This window comes from Prorops nasuta, unplaced genomic scaffold (assembly GCF_024137725.1).
Source record: "Prorops nasuta isolate Cenicafe-Biocafe unplaced genomic scaffold, Cenicafe_Pnas_1.2 PNAS00019, whole genome shotgun sequence".
NCBI classification, from domain to species: domain Eukaryota; kingdom Metazoa; phylum Arthropoda; class Insecta; order Hymenoptera; family Bethylidae; genus Prorops; species Prorops nasuta.
The window spans coordinates 2634234-2651004 of NW_027116816.1; the positions used below are offsets into that span (position 1 = coordinate 2634234).

A 16771-nucleotide genomic window follows, 5' to 3' on the forward strand; every position below is an offset into this window, starting at 1 on the left:
AATCATGAGAAAGCTAGAAGAAAATTAAGTTTTTACCATTTAACATGCGTAGACGTATTCCGTATTATGTAGCCAGAGCTCTGACGCAATCTCACGTAACATTGTTTTGATGTTAACTACGCAATACCCTTCCAATTATCCCCGTTATAAAAGGGTTGCTCCTCAAACCGTCCATCGAAGGATAATAGGATATCCAAAATTTGTCCACTCTCAAAAAGCCATTTTATCGAATAAAAATCACACTCCTGTGCAAAAAGCTAAATTATTATTATTAATTAATCCAAAATTTAATTTCAACTTGAAAGAAAATCGATTTTTGCACTTTTATTTCACGATCAAGCAAGGTTACATAACCTAACACACACTCGACGTACATTTTTTGCAATTTAACCAGCATGAAGTAATTATCGAAAAAGAATGAATTCCTTTACTTTTCCAGCGTTGTGATAATGCTTTACTCGGTTGATCAAAGTTGTTGAGATTGAGCAAATCGTGACGTAACGTTCATTGACTGAAATTCAATCAAACCTTACGTTATATACCGTGCATTGTTGCAAGCAGCAGCGAGGATGTGTTACAAGATTGTCTCCAAAGTTTTTGCCCGGCCATCAGATTGATATTTAGATCAATATATGAGAAGATAACTCGAATTCTTTCCAAGAAAAAAGAAAGGAAAAAACGAAATCACTTTACCAGCACCCGACAGCTTTTTACCGTCGTTTTTTCGGCAAAACCATTTCACCGTCTACGGGAAAGTTTCTGAAAATACGTCATAAAACGAGTGACAGAAACGCATCGTGACTGTGGTACAGGCAAGCGTGAACTTGCGATACGGTTTATCATTTGTAAAAGGGTCTGTTTCGGAGGTAGGAAAAAAAGAAAAATTGAAGCCATAAGTAAGAAGAAATTGGAAGATGAAGCAATTATTGCGAGAAAGGTAAACGGGAAAGGTGTGTACGATACCAATATATAAGAATCACGTATAGTGGGTTCTTTGTTTGGCGTTCGCAATTTCGCAATTTGTGGTAGCAGTGTGGCTTCATGAGCAGACGGACGCGCGTTCGCTTGTTTTTGTACTTGCAATATCCCGCGTGTATACCAGGGCATCCCTCGAGCCGACAATTTATCCGAGACCCGCAATTTACCCTGAAGAATTATAAATAGCTGCATTTGAAACTGCTGATGGAGACTCAGGGACGTCCGATGAACCCGGCTGAGGTACTTGAAAGGAAAGAAATACTTATTTACAACCTGATCTTTCGCAAAGAGCTCATTTCTCCTCCGATTGACGCCCCTTTACCGTGGTCAATGTTTCTTTAAACTATTTCAAGAGTCATCCTTCTTTAGCCTCGATTCGACAATATCGATGATATTTCATTCATCGCAACAATCCCTTTCTAGCTTTAATCAAGAAGTTTGAATTTGACCGAGAAAACAAATTTCAGTCATCAAGGCCAATAACGAGATTATCGTCTTTGTTGACTTTAAAAGTTTCACGGTGACCTCATCAATACTCCACATTCTCCAGCCACCGTGGTTATGTCGAGCGTTATACTTTCTCCCCCCCCCCCCCCCCCTCTCCCTCCTAACTCTCTTTTTCGATCAGGTTTGATTGACGTCACGCGAAAAATCGATCGATTGAATTTGCAGAGAGATGGAAAACCATCGATTGTTTCACCAGAGTCTATACGGTTATATAATTAGAAGTTAATGTAAAATTCGAGTCTCGAGTTCCTTCAAAATTATGATGCCCGTTTCCCGCTGGATTCGAAGGACACGATAAAACGGTAGCTGGACCTTCGGATTTACAATAAAAACAGAATCATTTCGTCATTCGGCCGTACCATGGAGAGATAATATCGTTGATTAAAGCAAACTCGTACGAGTTTTTATTAGATCCGACGAAACTTTTGCAGGCGGAAGAAATTGTTTTTGTCCGGTTCGAAATTAATCGTAACTATATATATATTGCTCGGCTGAGATCGTCCAAAGTTCGAGCCGAAATCTTTGCTACAACAAAGAGAATTTTTTTACCCGGATGTGAGATATACGATACAATCGAAACTCCTTTGTCTTTTTTCATCGTCGAGGAGTGATTTTGGTCTGTAATCTCAAGTGTATATAAACCCAGCAGAAAAATCCGAGGACCATCAGTCTTTCGTAGAAACCGTAACAAAGAAATCGCCTCTGTCAACCCAAAGCGCAAAATGTTGAAATTCGTAAGTTCGATCTGCTTTGATTGAAATGCAGCACACGTTTTTAATAACGTCGTTTCGCATATAGCAACAAAATAAAGTATAATTTTCTGAATTTATTCGCAGATGTCGTGCTTGCTCGCTTTGGTGGCTTTTGCCAGTGGGAATCCGGCTCCCCACGTAACACCCGAAGTTGTCTCCGGCTATTCAAGCCCAGCATTATATTCAACTTATTCGTCCCCAGCCATAGCTTACAGCTCCCCTCTGTTCCGTGGTTCTCCTCTCGTCTCAGCCGTTTCACCTGCACTCGGATACAGCTCGCCACTGGTCAACTCCTTCTATCCAGCCAGCTACACCAACACTGGCGCATACTTGCACAGCTACTGAAAGCATCGAGAATTTTCGTCACGTAACCCCCGTCTAATGAAATTTGATGAAAAAAAAAAAAACTTTTCAGCAACGATAAGCCTCTATAAGCGTTGATCGAAGTACGTTATGAAAAGTGTAAAATTAATAAGTGTAGCAGAAGTATAGAAAATAAAAGTCGAGTATAACGCTAGGACTCTGCACGATTGGCTAACGAAGGTATTCTAGCTTGTTCCAACTATCATTGACCTCTGGCTCGTGACAAACGTGCAATAGGTACGGCCGTTGCGAGTTTCCGGCCTTGACCTTACTCAATTCCAAGGAGCCGCTAAATCAGTGCTATACGATTCCCTTAGCAGTGCGAGCGTAATTGGCGCAGCGCTTGAAATTTATTCTAATGATGGGTAAGGACGCTCGCAGGTGGAATATTTATTCCGTGCAGCAGCGATGAGGCGAGGATCGAAAAATCGTTGCGAAAGCCGCGTGACGAGAAATCGGCCGGTGCTCGATCACGTACGATTACGAATTTTCGAGTCGCCCCGTCCTATACCCTACGTGACACGAATCCACCGTAATCCACTCGAATTTACATGTCCACGGCGCCCAATTCTGCAGACGGACGCGCGTGTCCTTATTGCGAGCCAATTGCAAATTCTGCGCCACGGACCAACGGACGACTTTATCAGAAATCGAAAGTGCACATGCACCGGTCCTGTATATGCGCTGCACTATATATACGTGTACCACTCCCCGCATCACGCGACGCCCAATCGATCTCTCGCAGGCGACGCGATCCAGGTGAAAACCATTTGCCACTGTTCGACGAGGAATTATCCAATACCAAGAATCAATTTCCGACGACTCGAGAGAGAGAGAGAGAGAGAGAGAGAGAGAGAGAATTTTTAAAGAAACTCATAAAACAGTAAGATTACAGGCACGTTTGACCGTGCAAAGCTGGAGGGATAATTTGGGTGTCGAGGAGGAAGAAAGCCAAGTTGTGCCTTTAAGCAGCTTTATTTTCTGTGAATATCATGACGTTTCGTTGATGTGGCGAAGATTTGTCGGATATTGTCGGGTGAGTGACGGTGCGAAGAGGGAGGAGGATCTCGTGCGTGATTTTTGGATTGTCGCCGGGAGGGTTTCTATGATCGAAGGGAGGATCGGTGGTGTTGTAGGAGGTGGGGGTGAGTGGGTGATGATCGAGGTCCGGAGATGGTGTCCAATTGATGTCGAATGTCGTGCGGGCATTGCGATTAGATGTAGTATCCTGCTCTGTAGGCGTAGGGTAAGGCTGGGTAAGAGGAGTATTGCAAGGCTGCTGGGTAGGCGCTATAGGTGCTGTAAGCTAGAGGTGCGGCGTAGCTGGAGATGATGGGTGCGCTGTAGGAGGTTGCCAGGGGTGCGCTCAAATAGTGGCTGAGGAGCGGCGATGGTGCTGGTCCCGGTGCCGGTGCTGGTGCTGGTGCGGGCGCTGGCGATGGAGCGGCAGCGGCGAAAGCCACGAGGGCAACGAACACCAACTGTACATATACATGCGCACAATTAACATCGATAATTAATCAAACTATCCTCTATAATCGCATTAAACGAAAACCTTGGAGTTTCGCAAATAAGCTTCATCGGAGCCAATTCTATAACGAGCAATGCCGAGGCATTGATTCTCCGGGCACGCGCCCGTTCTATTCTCCGATGCAAATATGTATATATATATATATATATAAGTTGTGGTAATAAGACACACCTTCGACCGTGGATTTGCAACCTCGCGAAATATCGCAATTTTCACAAAACTCCTGCAACGCGGTATTTCTTATGGAATAAAATTCAACTCACCAGCTTGAACATGTCGATAGAAGGGTTTGTTTCACTGACGATAAAAGACAGTAGGTAGTATGATAGAAGCTGCAGTAGGTCCCCTTATATAGGGACATCCTACGGAGGGCTTTTCTTCTTTTTTCCTCATTCCAACGCGCATCCCTTCCACGAAGGTTCTCGGGTCTTCTGTTCCCAGGAGGAAAACGAGCAGCGGCCAATTGGCTTTTCTTGTTTTCTTTTGGCCGCGAGCGAGCCGTCGACCAATGGACGCTTCTGCTCGGCTGGCAAGAAAGGCTCGACCATGCATTAACCCGGGGTAGGGAGGGCGAGCTATCGTGGGCATCGTGGCGTGGCACTGGCGCGATCATCGCCAAGGACGAGCGCTCCTCCTGCTCGCGTCCAGCCCGTCCAACTCTTCGTCTTCTCTCCTCCTGCCTGCACTGTCTTTCGGCTTTGCACGATCGACTATAAAAGAGCTGGCCAACCGTCCGTCGACATACTAGTTCTCAGCAACCGGTAAAAGAAACACTTTCAGGATGTTCAAGCTGGTGAGTATGGAACTCCCATGGGGGAAAAAACTTCGACCCTCTTAGCCACCTCGACCATATAAGCACTTATAACTTGACAAAAAAAAACTCTTCTTTCATATCTCAAATGTCTCCATTCGTTCTCGGTCTCGCAGGACCGAAGAAAGAACATATTTCTCAGTTTTTCCGTCTGTTTTTCTTCCAGTTTGTTCTCGCTGCCTTTGTTGCCCTGGCCGCTGCCGCCCCAGCACCGGAGCCAGCACCAGCACCGGCCCCAGCACCCAAACCCGGCCTCCTGGCCGCACCAGTCGTGGCCGCTTACAGCGCGCCTTACGTAGCTGCTCCCATCGCCTACAGCGCATACACAGCACCACTGGCTTACAAAACTTACGCTGCACCGCTTACCTACGCTGCTCACTACTCCTACGCTCCGATCGCCTACAAAGCCCAGTACTATCTCTGAATCAACCGCTGACACCCCTCCCCCCTCCAACACACCGACCAATCGTCACCTCCAGCTTCAGCCACCATCACACACCACTATGTTTTCAAATCTTATTTTTTCTTTTGGAATCGACCACTCGATATGTGAACCAGATTAATTGTCACCCAAAACACCAATAAAACACCGAGTACTTCCAATTTTCAGTCTTTTTTCTATCTTCCACCCTCTACAATATCCTTTTGTTTATAGCATTAATCTGTACAACACGTAGTATATACATGATCTCTAGCAGAGAACTACAACGTTGCCGTTATAGACAAACCATTTTCGACGCTCAAAGGATAATCAATCACGCGTATGGGGTGCGAGGTTGAAAGCATTAAAGTGCTACGCGTCCGTTGCCTCTGTATATATATATATGTATAAGTAATCTCGTTTCGATTAGCGAGGTGCTGACAACCCTCGCGATATTGCAACGTCACTAATGTACGATCGTTCGATAAATCTCGTCGGCGTTCTTGCCGTGTTCCCTAATATAACGTCCAGTGAAAACTTTTAATAATTTCCTCGAACAGCGGACTCTGCTACGGTGGAGCGTGAAAATCAACGGAATCCTTCCAGCCTCGATCACCCTAACGCGTATACATAATGATTCCTTGAAAAATTCCTCGATGGATTCAACGAACAAACCCTACGTTCGATTCGCGTACGGTTGGTTTGATTTCATAAACAAAAATATGGAATATTCTCGTCCAATCCAGGTTTGATCCCTGTGTCCCTGCGTGCTCTTGTTGTGCTTGTGTTCTATTCGGATTTGTTTACCGACGGATCCGCCAGCCTGAAAGGAGAAAGTGTACATATTTACGATGAGTCATCAGGAAGCGTACAGGGTAATTCGATGCATCGCGGAATTACGAGGAAAAAAAAGATCAACTCCGTTGTGTCCTTGAACGATAATGAGGAGGAAGCAGCGTGAGATTGAGAAAGGTGGTTTTTCACCGTAGCGTATGAATTTTCGAGAATAATGAGAAAGAGTCGAGCGAGATACGATAACGAGTGGCATAAATTAGAGGCTCGATTTGCGGTAATTAACGTCACTCGTTAAAGGATCTCGATGAGAGTGAACGGTGGCTACAGAGAATGAAAGGTGGGGGGGGGGAGGGGGGGTGGATCAGTGTCGGAGTCGGCCAGGAGGAGTAGATGTTCGATTAAAATGTGACTGGCGTTCGCCGCGGGCAGACTCGACGAACTTGAACTTGAGAAAAAATATGCGGGCGTCGCCTTGAGGTTCTCTGACATCACGCGAGAGATCCGGTTGAAAGCGGCTGTAGCGCGAAACAGGATCAGCGTATTCTGCAAATGGTATCGCTTCCCTTGCCCTTTTACCGTCACGCATCTGCTATCGATCGATGAATCTTGGCCCGAAGCTGCTTCATAAATCATCCTGCATCGCGATACTTCCGGCTTTTCCTTACCGGAAATCTACCTCTCTCATCTTCTTCGATATAACGTGTGTTTTGAGCGTTTGCTCTCTCTCTCTCTCTTGATTTACTGGAACTACGTCTGTAGATATATACCGAAAATTCTCTCGTGTTATGTACTTTTACAACATTTAACTCTGATAACATTAACATGGTTTCGCGACACACACGATGTATTAAAATCTTGCACAATTTGCTCTAGAATAACCAAAACCTTCTCAGTCTCGTAATGAGAATGATTACTAAAGAGAGAATATTTATGAAATGTGTGAAGAGAAAGGTGTGTGTCGTTTCGACACGAGTGCTGAAATTTGTAGGAACTGTCCGTGGACTCTCGCGGGTCATGCAGAGACCATGAAATTCTATTGGAGGAAGGATCGAGAGGGTTTCAAAATTCCAACTGGCGCTGGGAAATTGATCCGACGTGTCCTAATCGAAAGAAACTCTTTCGAATGGTGATAAGACGTATTATATACGTCGATCATGCCTGTGTTATTAAAAGTTACCAAATCCTTCCTCCGTCGAGGGACCAACGATGGTTTTGATTAAGAGTTTTTGCGAGCGGGTGGAGACTGGGAGAAATGTTAGCGACTTGTATAGCGCAATGTTACACAAGTGACTGATTTTCATGGCGAAGCAGCGCTGCTGGTAATTGTGAATTGTATATCAAGAACTATAGGGAGTCGTTATAGTGACCGGCATACTCAATTGCCTTTGGCCCAACGACTCTCCTACCTTCGAATGTGTCATCTCTTACATAATGCATTGTCCGCTCGTGCCGTCAGTGCTGCGCATTGCAAGGTATCCCCATTGTACGCGAAACAGTTTTTATTAAACCATGCAGCCATGGTCGCCAATTGAAAATGCTGGCAGTTAATTAAACCAAATGTTTACACTTTCTGGACAATCGTCGCAATAAACAAGAGGGAGGTGAGGGGTTCGAGTAGAAAAATACGAGGTTTTGTGAACGAAAGAGATTTATTTGCAAGAAATACAATGATTTATGATTTTAAACACAGAAGAGTGTGGATGACGTCTCAATGACTTAATGCGATGGCGAACGATTTAATTATAGAATTAGCGGTGCATGATAAGCGGAATAAGCTGAGTAGGCTGGGTAGGCTGGATAGGAGTAAGTTGCTGCGTAAGCCAGTGGTGCTGCGGCAAAGCTATTGTAGTTCCTGGCAAAGTATTGACTGCTACTGGAAGTGATCAGTGGAGTTGCAGGCAGGATGGCCGGCGCTGCCAGTAAAGCACCTGGTGCTGGAGCTGGAGCTGGAGCTGCCATTGCAGCTACCACGATGCCGAAGAGAATGCACTGAAAGAAATTCGAGAAAAAGACGAAATATGAAAAATTGATATTCTACGATAAAATTGACGAGTGGTGAAATTTTCCATGGAAATTCGCAGGCTTCGTGAAAAGCCCATATCAAACAAGTCTGTTATTATTGATACTGGGAGTACGTCGATTTTCAACTAGGCTAGACGTGAAAAAAACTGCGAGAAAAATGCCGAAGATTCGCGAGGGTAATATCATCACTATATATATATATATATATATATATATATATATATACTCACCAGTTTGAACATGTTGATCGAGGGAGGGTTGCTATCGTCTGTTGCCACGGAAGAAACTTGATGATCTGTCGTAGATATTAGTAGTACGAAAAGCTTTTATAGTGTACGCTACCTGCACCCCACCAGGGTCATCCACGTCTCTCTTCCTCTTTTTCCTTTGGAAAGACGATCATTCTGCAGTGCAGCAACCACGCCTCTTTCTTCTCTGCACAGCATCGTCCCTCGATGCTTCTTGCGTTGTTTCGCGTTGTCCAACTTTTCTTTTCTTCCCTTTTCTTTCCGCTCTCTCCTCCGGGGTACCATCGCTCTCTCGACCTTCGTGCAATTTCTTGCTCTTCCCTCCTATCATATACTCATCCGCCGGCATGTGCCTTCATCCTGGAGAATAATTCGAGCCTCATTCCCGTCAAGGTCAAACATTTGCCAACCGAGCCCCAGTTGCGTTCCGCCACTCCGCAACTTCCAAAGTATCGATCTTACAGCGATTTTTCACCATGATTTCTACATTCTAGCTGTATGCACAATGCTTATAACGGCCAAGTTTAACCTTGCCGATGGCCACGAGCGAATACTGTTATATAATCCAACAACCTGTGCGACAGCAACGGTTACGTAACATTTATTCGTATATACGTACGTTGAGGGGTGGAAGGGTAAATGGGCACCCGGACATATATTTTCAAGGTCCGCGAAACTCCATCAATGTATACGTTTGTTCTTATATCCTTGCATATTTAATCCTTTGTTACGACGGTACCCAGTTTTTCCAATTTTCATACATTGAATTTTTATTGTTCTATCATTTACATCTCGCGTTGCTGTCTGATAATTGCAAAACATTGATAAACTCTCTGGCTACGTCGACTGAATCACACAACGACGTTACTTTCATTGTATATTATTGAAAGAGCTGCGAAGCTTGCATAAGATTTTTAATGACACTTATTTGCCAAATATTTCATTATCGAGTATCGAAAATCGTCAAAATAAACCTAAGATTTGCCATATATATATATATATATATATATATAGTTCTGATTGAACAGTGTTTTCTCATTTAAAATTTTTTATAGGCAAGAAAACCTTCACAATGAATCCCTTAGGTTTCTCAATTGAACGGAATGAAGATTGAGAGTGGGGGGTGAGCAAGCAATACGTTTGACGAAGCAACGAAATCGATCGCAGCTCCCAATGCGCATTCAAACGTATTGTTCCACGTACAGTTTCTTGACACATCGAGCGTTTCGCAAGTCCACGTAAACCATCGCGCACCAGGAGTGGTAACGACGATATAAAAATCCAGCCAGGTGGAGCAGTCGTTACTCTTCGTTCACTCGTCGAATACTCAACAAGTTCAAAATGTTCAAGCTTGCAGTGAGTATTTGTTGTGGTTTTGCAGTAAATTGCATTTATTTAGTGTGCAGCATATATAGAGCAATCAGCTATAATTGGTGGGGGGTGATTTTGATTAAACTTTGCGACATTTCAGGGTCTTCTGATGTTGGTGGCCGTTGCCTCCGCAGGAGTGGTACCAGCGGCTCCACTGTTGGCAGCTGCACCAGCGGTTGCAGTGCCAGCACCCATCGTGACTTCGAGGAGTAGCCAAGTGATCGCCAGGAACTACAATACGTTGGCAGCGGCACCCTTGGCAGCAGCACCATTGGCATACGCAGCACCAGCGGCATACACAGCACCAGCTGTTAGTGCGCCGCTTGCCTATACAGCCCCCGCAGTAAGCGCTCCGTACGCCTACGCAGCTTCAGCCTTTGGTGCACCACTGGCCTACGCCTCGCCTCTTGCCTACAAAGCGCCACTGGTTGCTGCTGCTCCTTCGCCCTTTGCTTACGCTGCCCCAGCTTACACAGCAGCCGCCGCTCCCTACATCCTCAACAAATAATTATACCCCATTTGCCACTGTTACACCGGATTATTTGCTCACGTTTTACATTCAATAAACTTTCCAAGTTATAAATCATGTTTCTTCTCTTCTCCCATCTTAATCCTCTCCATTTACAGTGTTGCTTTCTCTCTATACATTTTTTCCATACGAATTAAACGAATAAAATAGATATGTTAGAATTTGGTATAAATAGAATAAGGATTAAGAACAGAGAACGCGCGTTTTATAATTAATATATTGATATAGTGTTCAGTTGTGATTTGTTTGTGTCATATATAATTGAAAAGCATTAAAATGCCTTCAATTTGTTTTCATGACTCATTGAAATGGAAGAAAATTATCATTAAAATTAGTCATCTCTTGTGAATTATTTTAACAAAGTTCATAATTTATTTTAATAAAGCATATGATTCAGAGACCAGTGATTAATGAACATTTTACAAATTGGAATAAAATAGCCTTCGTTTCGTGCTACCGTAGACATTGTACTATATAGAATACCACAAGGTTTCAGGGGTTAGGCTCTAATAATAATATTTGCTCGTTTTACGCTATACCACATTTAATTGCATTGCGAGACAAATACTGAAGTATCGCTGTCCCTTTTAAGAAACGTTTCGTTCGGTATGCGTGCTGAATGAAATTCGAGTTTATTGCATAATACGAAATAGATGGCATAAACGAAAGATTAAAATGTTAATTAAGCTCTAAATAAGATTTATGAAGAAACGTGTAACTATGATAGCTCCAGTTTCACAATAAACTCCAAAAATGAAACCAAGTGTATTTTTGCTAAAAAAAAAATCAACTCGACCATTCTTACTTCAACCCAATGAATACATGTAAATAAACGCATACATCCAAGTCTCAATGCAAACTATCAAGTATCGCATATTTACAAGCAAAACACAACGTCGACATTGAACTCCTGAAACATTACATTTAGTCTAAAATCGTACGCGAATGCATAATGCACGCTCATATATAAGAATGAACGCATAAGCTTCGATAAAATCCAAAACGGAATAAATAATATTTATAGCTTATTGCTGCGTAACCTAACAAATAATCCGGTAAAGTTCCGTAACATCAATTGGCACGGAATATAACAGAACCGCGAGGGTTGGCATCACTCGGACTTTTAATGAACATACGTAGCATCATAATACATATTTATGCAGGCCATCAGGAGTGTGAGGGGGGAGAATCAATGGATCGATAGGATTCGTAGAACGTTTCAGCTTACCAGTTCTTTCATTTATATATTTACGCAATTTCTCCCTTCTCGTCAGGTCGATCACGTAAGCCGAAGAAAGTGTATTTAATCGTAACGAGTCTGCTATATAAAAACCAGACCCATCCGCAGGAGAAGCATTGTGCTACGACTCCTAGAATCGTTGAACATGAATTCTTACGTTACGGTAGGTTCTCGAGAATTGCTTAGGAGTCCAGTTTAGCGTGCCATTCATATTAACGAACGAAAAGGGATTTTTACTAATTTGTCGTTTTCTTCACAGGTGATCGTCGTTGTTTTGGGAGTACTGCGAAGCAGTACAGCAGGAGTGGTCCCAGCGGCCGTTGCTGCTCCATTGATCGCTGCACCAGCCGCCCTCGCGGCTCCTGCAGCAATCGGCTACACGAAGGCCGTTCCTTACAATGTTCCACCATACGCGTCGAGAATCGACATCAACACGAGGAATATCGCTGCTCCTCTGATCGCTACTCCTGTTGCTCAATACGTTGCTGCACCTGGAGGCCCGATTGCTGCTGCCTATGCTGCCCCAGCTGCACCTTTTGCTGCTGCTGCCTACTCTGCCCCATTCCCGGCTGCCTATGCCGAGCCAGCCCTAACAGCTCCTGGATTCGTCGATCCAGCAACGCTCGGCCCTGTCCTTCTTTGATTCTCCAAACTCGATAATTGTAATAAGCTCTATTGTTGTCCCATCTCGTCTTTCTATAAATAATAAATTCTTTTTGTTATATCATATATATTTTTATTTTATTTTATTTCTCTCTTCGTATATTGTCAGAACTAGTAATTATCCGTCGATTTTACCGATTTGAATACACCTATATATATATATAATAGCTCTCTTCGCGTTAAACGATATACGTGCATGCGTGTCAGAAATTAATGCTTATGATAGATCAGTTACACAAATACTAGTTTGCGCAAAGGACGGCAAACACTGGGCAAATACCTACGCTACGATCAGTAGCACGTACTCAAACTGGTTCAACCTTGCGGCCAAGACCTTGGAGGGTACATACATCCTGTTTGAAGCTAACAACGATGGCGGAACTGCGTAAAAAAGGAACGGCTATCGCTATAAAATATCTGGCAAGGAAATATACACGCCGACAAAAATTCTTATGCTCGATAATGATAATGCGAGACATGTTGCGCGTCAGCCCTCCTGTATCGCTTTATCCTCCTCTTCTCTTACTCTTTCTTTTATCACACACACACACACATACGCAGCAACGTATAGAACAGGACGTAGTGAATCGACGATATAATCCGTAATTTAATTCATAGATTTGCGTATAATCTAATGAAAACACCCACGCCTCTCCCATTTGGGATTTTTCAACACAATTACTCCATAGAACTCAACGAATCCAAACTCTGCCAAACTCCATTAAACTACTCTCCCCTGCATTTATAATGGAACGTGTAGGCACGGAGTACCGAAATTTTAGTTGATCGAACTTGTGACCATTGGACGGTGTTAAGGTAAATCGAGGTGAATTTTCCATTATTTCTTGCAATAAAGGACCCCAAGGCAAATTGCGTTGCAGCTATACGAATAGTAACGGAGAATTCTCGGAATTAATCCGAGAGTTTTGCACGGTTTAAGCTAATTTCTACCACGGTGTGCATATGGATACCTGGAATTCTGAATTATTAAGAAACAATGTGTATATACGAGACATTAAAGGACTCGGCCGAGGAAAGTGACGGTGGGTAAGAGTCTGAGATCCAAGGATTCACGTATATTTAATAAGGATTCGAGTCACGCGTGAGAAGTAGGCAATCATTTTAGCGAGCGATTTCCCAATCATCGCTCCCCTGCAGAACGGTCTGTCAAGAATTTAGGACGTGTTCTAAGCAATAGAGTTCTCCACTCCACTCCAGACGACAGTTGCAAAAGATTCTTTTAGCGTTGCGCGGCTTAATTCACGATGCGCGACCCCAAGCTGACTAGAATATCAAATCCACTAATTAATCCTCCGAATGCATTAGGACAATTATAAAAGAGTATCGCAGAATTCTCGCTTTCGTCTCGTTTCCCTCTAAAATCTTTCATTCGTCATCCTTCGATTCCTCATTGATAAATATACAGGACTTCTGATGGAGTCTCGAGAAATTGAATCGATCACTCGAGATTCGTCAATATTATGCAAATGTTCACTTGGATGCATCAGCATTCGCGTAACGCATGCCATATATCGCAAGTCAGCCATGCCAAGTTTACGTGGATATTACAGCAGGCCATTTATTTTTTACACGATTACACTAGTCAATTACGAGATCTAAAAAATCCTTCGAAAGTGGGGTCCCTCTATTTTTAGATCCGGACCGTGGGCTTCGGTGGAGAAGCCCTAATACACTTTTCCAAAAGTAATTTGTCGCTGACGCAACGGCGTCTACCGGAAATTTTTTCACAGTCCACGTAAGGTCAACCAGTGTATATAGTGTGCTTCGCTTCGAAAAGTCGAAGAAAGGGTTCTCTTTGTCTTTCGCGTCACGCCTGATTGGATTTCGTACAAGAGCTAAATCGAGCGATCGAATTCCAAAAAGAGTTTGCCCAAGGTGGCGGGAGTATGGGTACTGTGGTAAGAGGTCCGGGTGTGGTCTACCGTGACGAGAGGTCATCTAGTATGCAAGAGGAGCGTGCCATGATCCCTCGTACTGTTCGATGACCCGTTCACGGAGTGGGAGTATGGCTAGCCCGCGCGAAAACCACCTATAAAAGACTTGGAATTGTTCGAAGCAACATCACAGCTTTCTTGACCACTCCGAGTCCAAGCAAACCTCCTGGCAAAATCATGTTCAAGTGTTTCGTAAGTATCAACCCCTGCCTAAATCTTATATATATAACTATAGCAAGAACACAATTTTTAAGAAAAATATTAAATATTATTATGGAAAACGTAATTTAAATTTTTATCAGAATGAATTGTTAAAAAGTTAATTTTGCATAAATTACGATGGTTTACAAGAGACGTTTTAGTGATTATTAAAAATGGAAATATTTTGCAGCTCCTCGTTGCCGCTTTGGTGGCCGTCAGCTCAGCCGGTATCGTACCAGCTGCCGTTCCAGCGGCTCTTACAGTTGGTACATACGCCACCAGTTACAACGCACATGCCATCAACCACGCAGTTGCGGCCCCCTACGTAGCGGCCCCTGCAGTTGCAGCTGCACCTGCACTAGCCTATTCCGCGCTTCCAGCAGCCTACTCCGCGTACCCAGCATACTCGGCCTACTCGGCCTACCCTGCAGCTTACTCAGCCCCGATCATCGCTGGCAGACGCTAAACTTTGCTCCATCTCAATCTATTGCACTCGATCTATTCTTCCCTCGATAGCTCAGAACAAAGACAATTTTTCTCCTGCCAGAAAACTGTGTTATACGTTAAAACGTAAAAAATCGTCTGTGGATAAGTGAACAATGGAATACGACAGTTCTGTTTCTGACTGCGCGATGGTGCCACAATGCGCTTCATTTCTCTCCACCGTATGAATCTCAATCCCAATTCAACTTCGCTTATCGAACAATAAAAATCTTTACCTTTAATTGTTTATAATCTCTTATTTTTTTATCACCTGATAGTTTTACTGTTTTTATATTATGATTATTAATTTATCGTCGGAATGATTATATTTAATTCTATTAAAGCAGCTGCGTCAATTGCAAGCTTATCTAATCGAATTAAATTGTTAAGGATCGTTTTAACGAGGAAGCAGGAAAGCCTCGTGTACAATGGAACGAGCAAAAAGTTGAAAGCGTAAATTTTGATTGGCTGCAGTTTTTCAGACTTTGCTGGTTCCGTGGTATAAGAGGCTTGTCTGTTTTATCGTTAAAACGGTCCTGTAAGAAACGAAATAAAATCTTGTATTGTAATTTTATTTTAACTAGAATATTATTCCGTCTCGTTATAGTTTTTCAGAAGAATTACGATTTTTCTGCGCTTATGTCATAATTACGCGTAGCGAAGTCGGTGTAATTATGTAATGTGAAATTTTCATTCATTATATAGCAGCCACTGGCAATGTTAAGTTGAACGATACGAGTATGGGCGAGTCGGTTAAAAAGGGGCAACAGTGACACGTATTCAACAGTGATACCTAGAAGAAACATTCTCCCAGATTCCAGTCACGCAAAACAGTTTTCGCATTATGTACGGAGGCATTGTGCTTTAAAGCGAGAGTCTGACCGATGTGAGGTCGTCTTACATGTTACATGCTCGTCGTAACTTTTGCGAAAGCGAAAGTGATCTATAGCTTTTAGCATATTGCTTATTGAAATTTCATTCGAGAATACTGTAATTCTTTCTAGAAAATTCTTCTCTGAAAATTCCATCCTCCATTAATTATCTTCTATTTTTCTTCTAATAAAAATATTGATATGTTGAATCGAACAAAGATTTCAACAAGTATTATATAAAGTACGCAATTAGAATATAAAAATATATTTATCTTTGTAACTATAAGAAGTATTCATTTGTAAAAACCCTCTCCGAATGCAAATACAAAGAAATTTCCAAGTGATCGTATAAAAAAATTAATATCTTTTATAGTCATACAGCAATAAACGTTCTCTTACGTCCACAGTCTGAGACATCTCAAGAGCTTCACCCTGTACATACTAGTTCGTATCACAATTATAGTAAACCTGTACTAAAGGCGCTTTACCAAAATTTATAGCTCTTGCCTGATTTTTCCCACCTGCTCTTGTTTATCCCGATTATACCTGTACCACTTTTCAAGCACTAGCATTAATTGAGAGATGCAGGGATGGTGCAAGAATCCATGCAGATTCAACACAGTCCAGTATTTCATTCTACGTTTATGGCTTAGATCGTATCGTTCGACTGTACGACTACTATAATCATGACTCGTCCGTTTGCAATTTCACATAGCAGCAAACGACAGCGAGCTGACGATATCCTAAGCAAAGGCCTATATTGACCTGACGAGATGCACGTATATCTGTCATTACTTCGTTATGCTCCTCCATGGTAGTTCATGGGATTTATTATCATCAAGTTGCATCTCAACCGACGTATATGTATACATGCACAGTATACATATATATATATATATATATATATATATAGGCTTCGATCACTCGAGGGTCCATAATCATTTACCCAGTTGGCGAATCCTTTATTATATCCTTTATAACGCGATGGAAGATCCTCGAAGCTTCTCCTCTTTATTTACTTTGTATACA

The 16771-nt window shown here is 42.7% G+C and overlaps 3 protein-coding genes across 3 annotated transcripts; 1 reads left to right on the forward strand and 2 right to left on the reverse strand.

Moving 5' to 3' along the window:
- The first annotated feature begins 1189 nt into the window (after positions 1–1189).
- On the forward strand, positions 1190–15203 carry LOC136780459 (ice-structuring glycoprotein-like). Its single transcript, XM_066738832.1, has 15 exons — positions 1190–1218; positions 5109–5259; positions 9964–10306; positions 11353–11383; positions 11492–11544; positions 11665–11731; positions 11828–12199; positions 12478–12729; positions 12992–13047; positions 13253–13333; positions 13390–13393; positions 13887–13935; positions 14086–14223; positions 14320–14378; positions 14578–15203. Exons 1-15 carry the CDS (start codon positions 1204–1206, stop codon positions 14851–14853), a joined length of 1947 nt encoding a protein of 648 aa, XP_066594929.1. The 5' UTR covers positions 1190–1203; the 3' UTR covers positions 14854–15203.
- Positions 3619–4949, reverse strand: LOC136780349 (neuropeptide-like 3). Its single transcript, XM_066738646.1, has 2 exons — positions 4395–4949; positions 3619–4081 (listed from the first exon to the last, which is right to left on the reverse strand). The coding sequence occupies exons 1-2, from the start codon at positions 4404–4406 to the stop codon at positions 3815–3817; spliced, it is 279 nt and encodes a 92-aa protein (XP_066594743.1). The 5' UTR covers positions 4407–4949; the 3' UTR covers positions 3619–3814.
- LOC136780350 (uncharacterized) lies at positions 7813–8545 on the reverse strand. The gene is made up of 2 exons (XM_066738647.1): positions 8411–8545; positions 7813–8147 (listed from the first exon to the last, which is right to left on the reverse strand). Exons 1-2 carry the CDS (start codon positions 8420–8422, stop codon positions 7899–7901), a joined length of 261 nt encoding a protein of 86 aa, XP_066594744.1. The 5' UTR covers positions 8423–8545; the 3' UTR covers positions 7813–7898.
- Positions 15204–16771: the final 1568 nt, after the last annotated feature.

Coding starts and splice junctions, on each gene's coding strand:
- LOC136780459 (XM_066738832.1), top strand. Junction 10,307..11,352: donor CCCTACATCCTCAACAAATA/ATTATACCCCAT, acceptor TAATATTTATAG/CTTATTGCTGCGTAACCTAA. Junction 11,545..11,664: donor ATCGATAGGATTCGTAGAAC/GTTTCAGCTTAC, acceptor TATAAAAACCAG/ACCCATCCGCAGGAGAAGCA.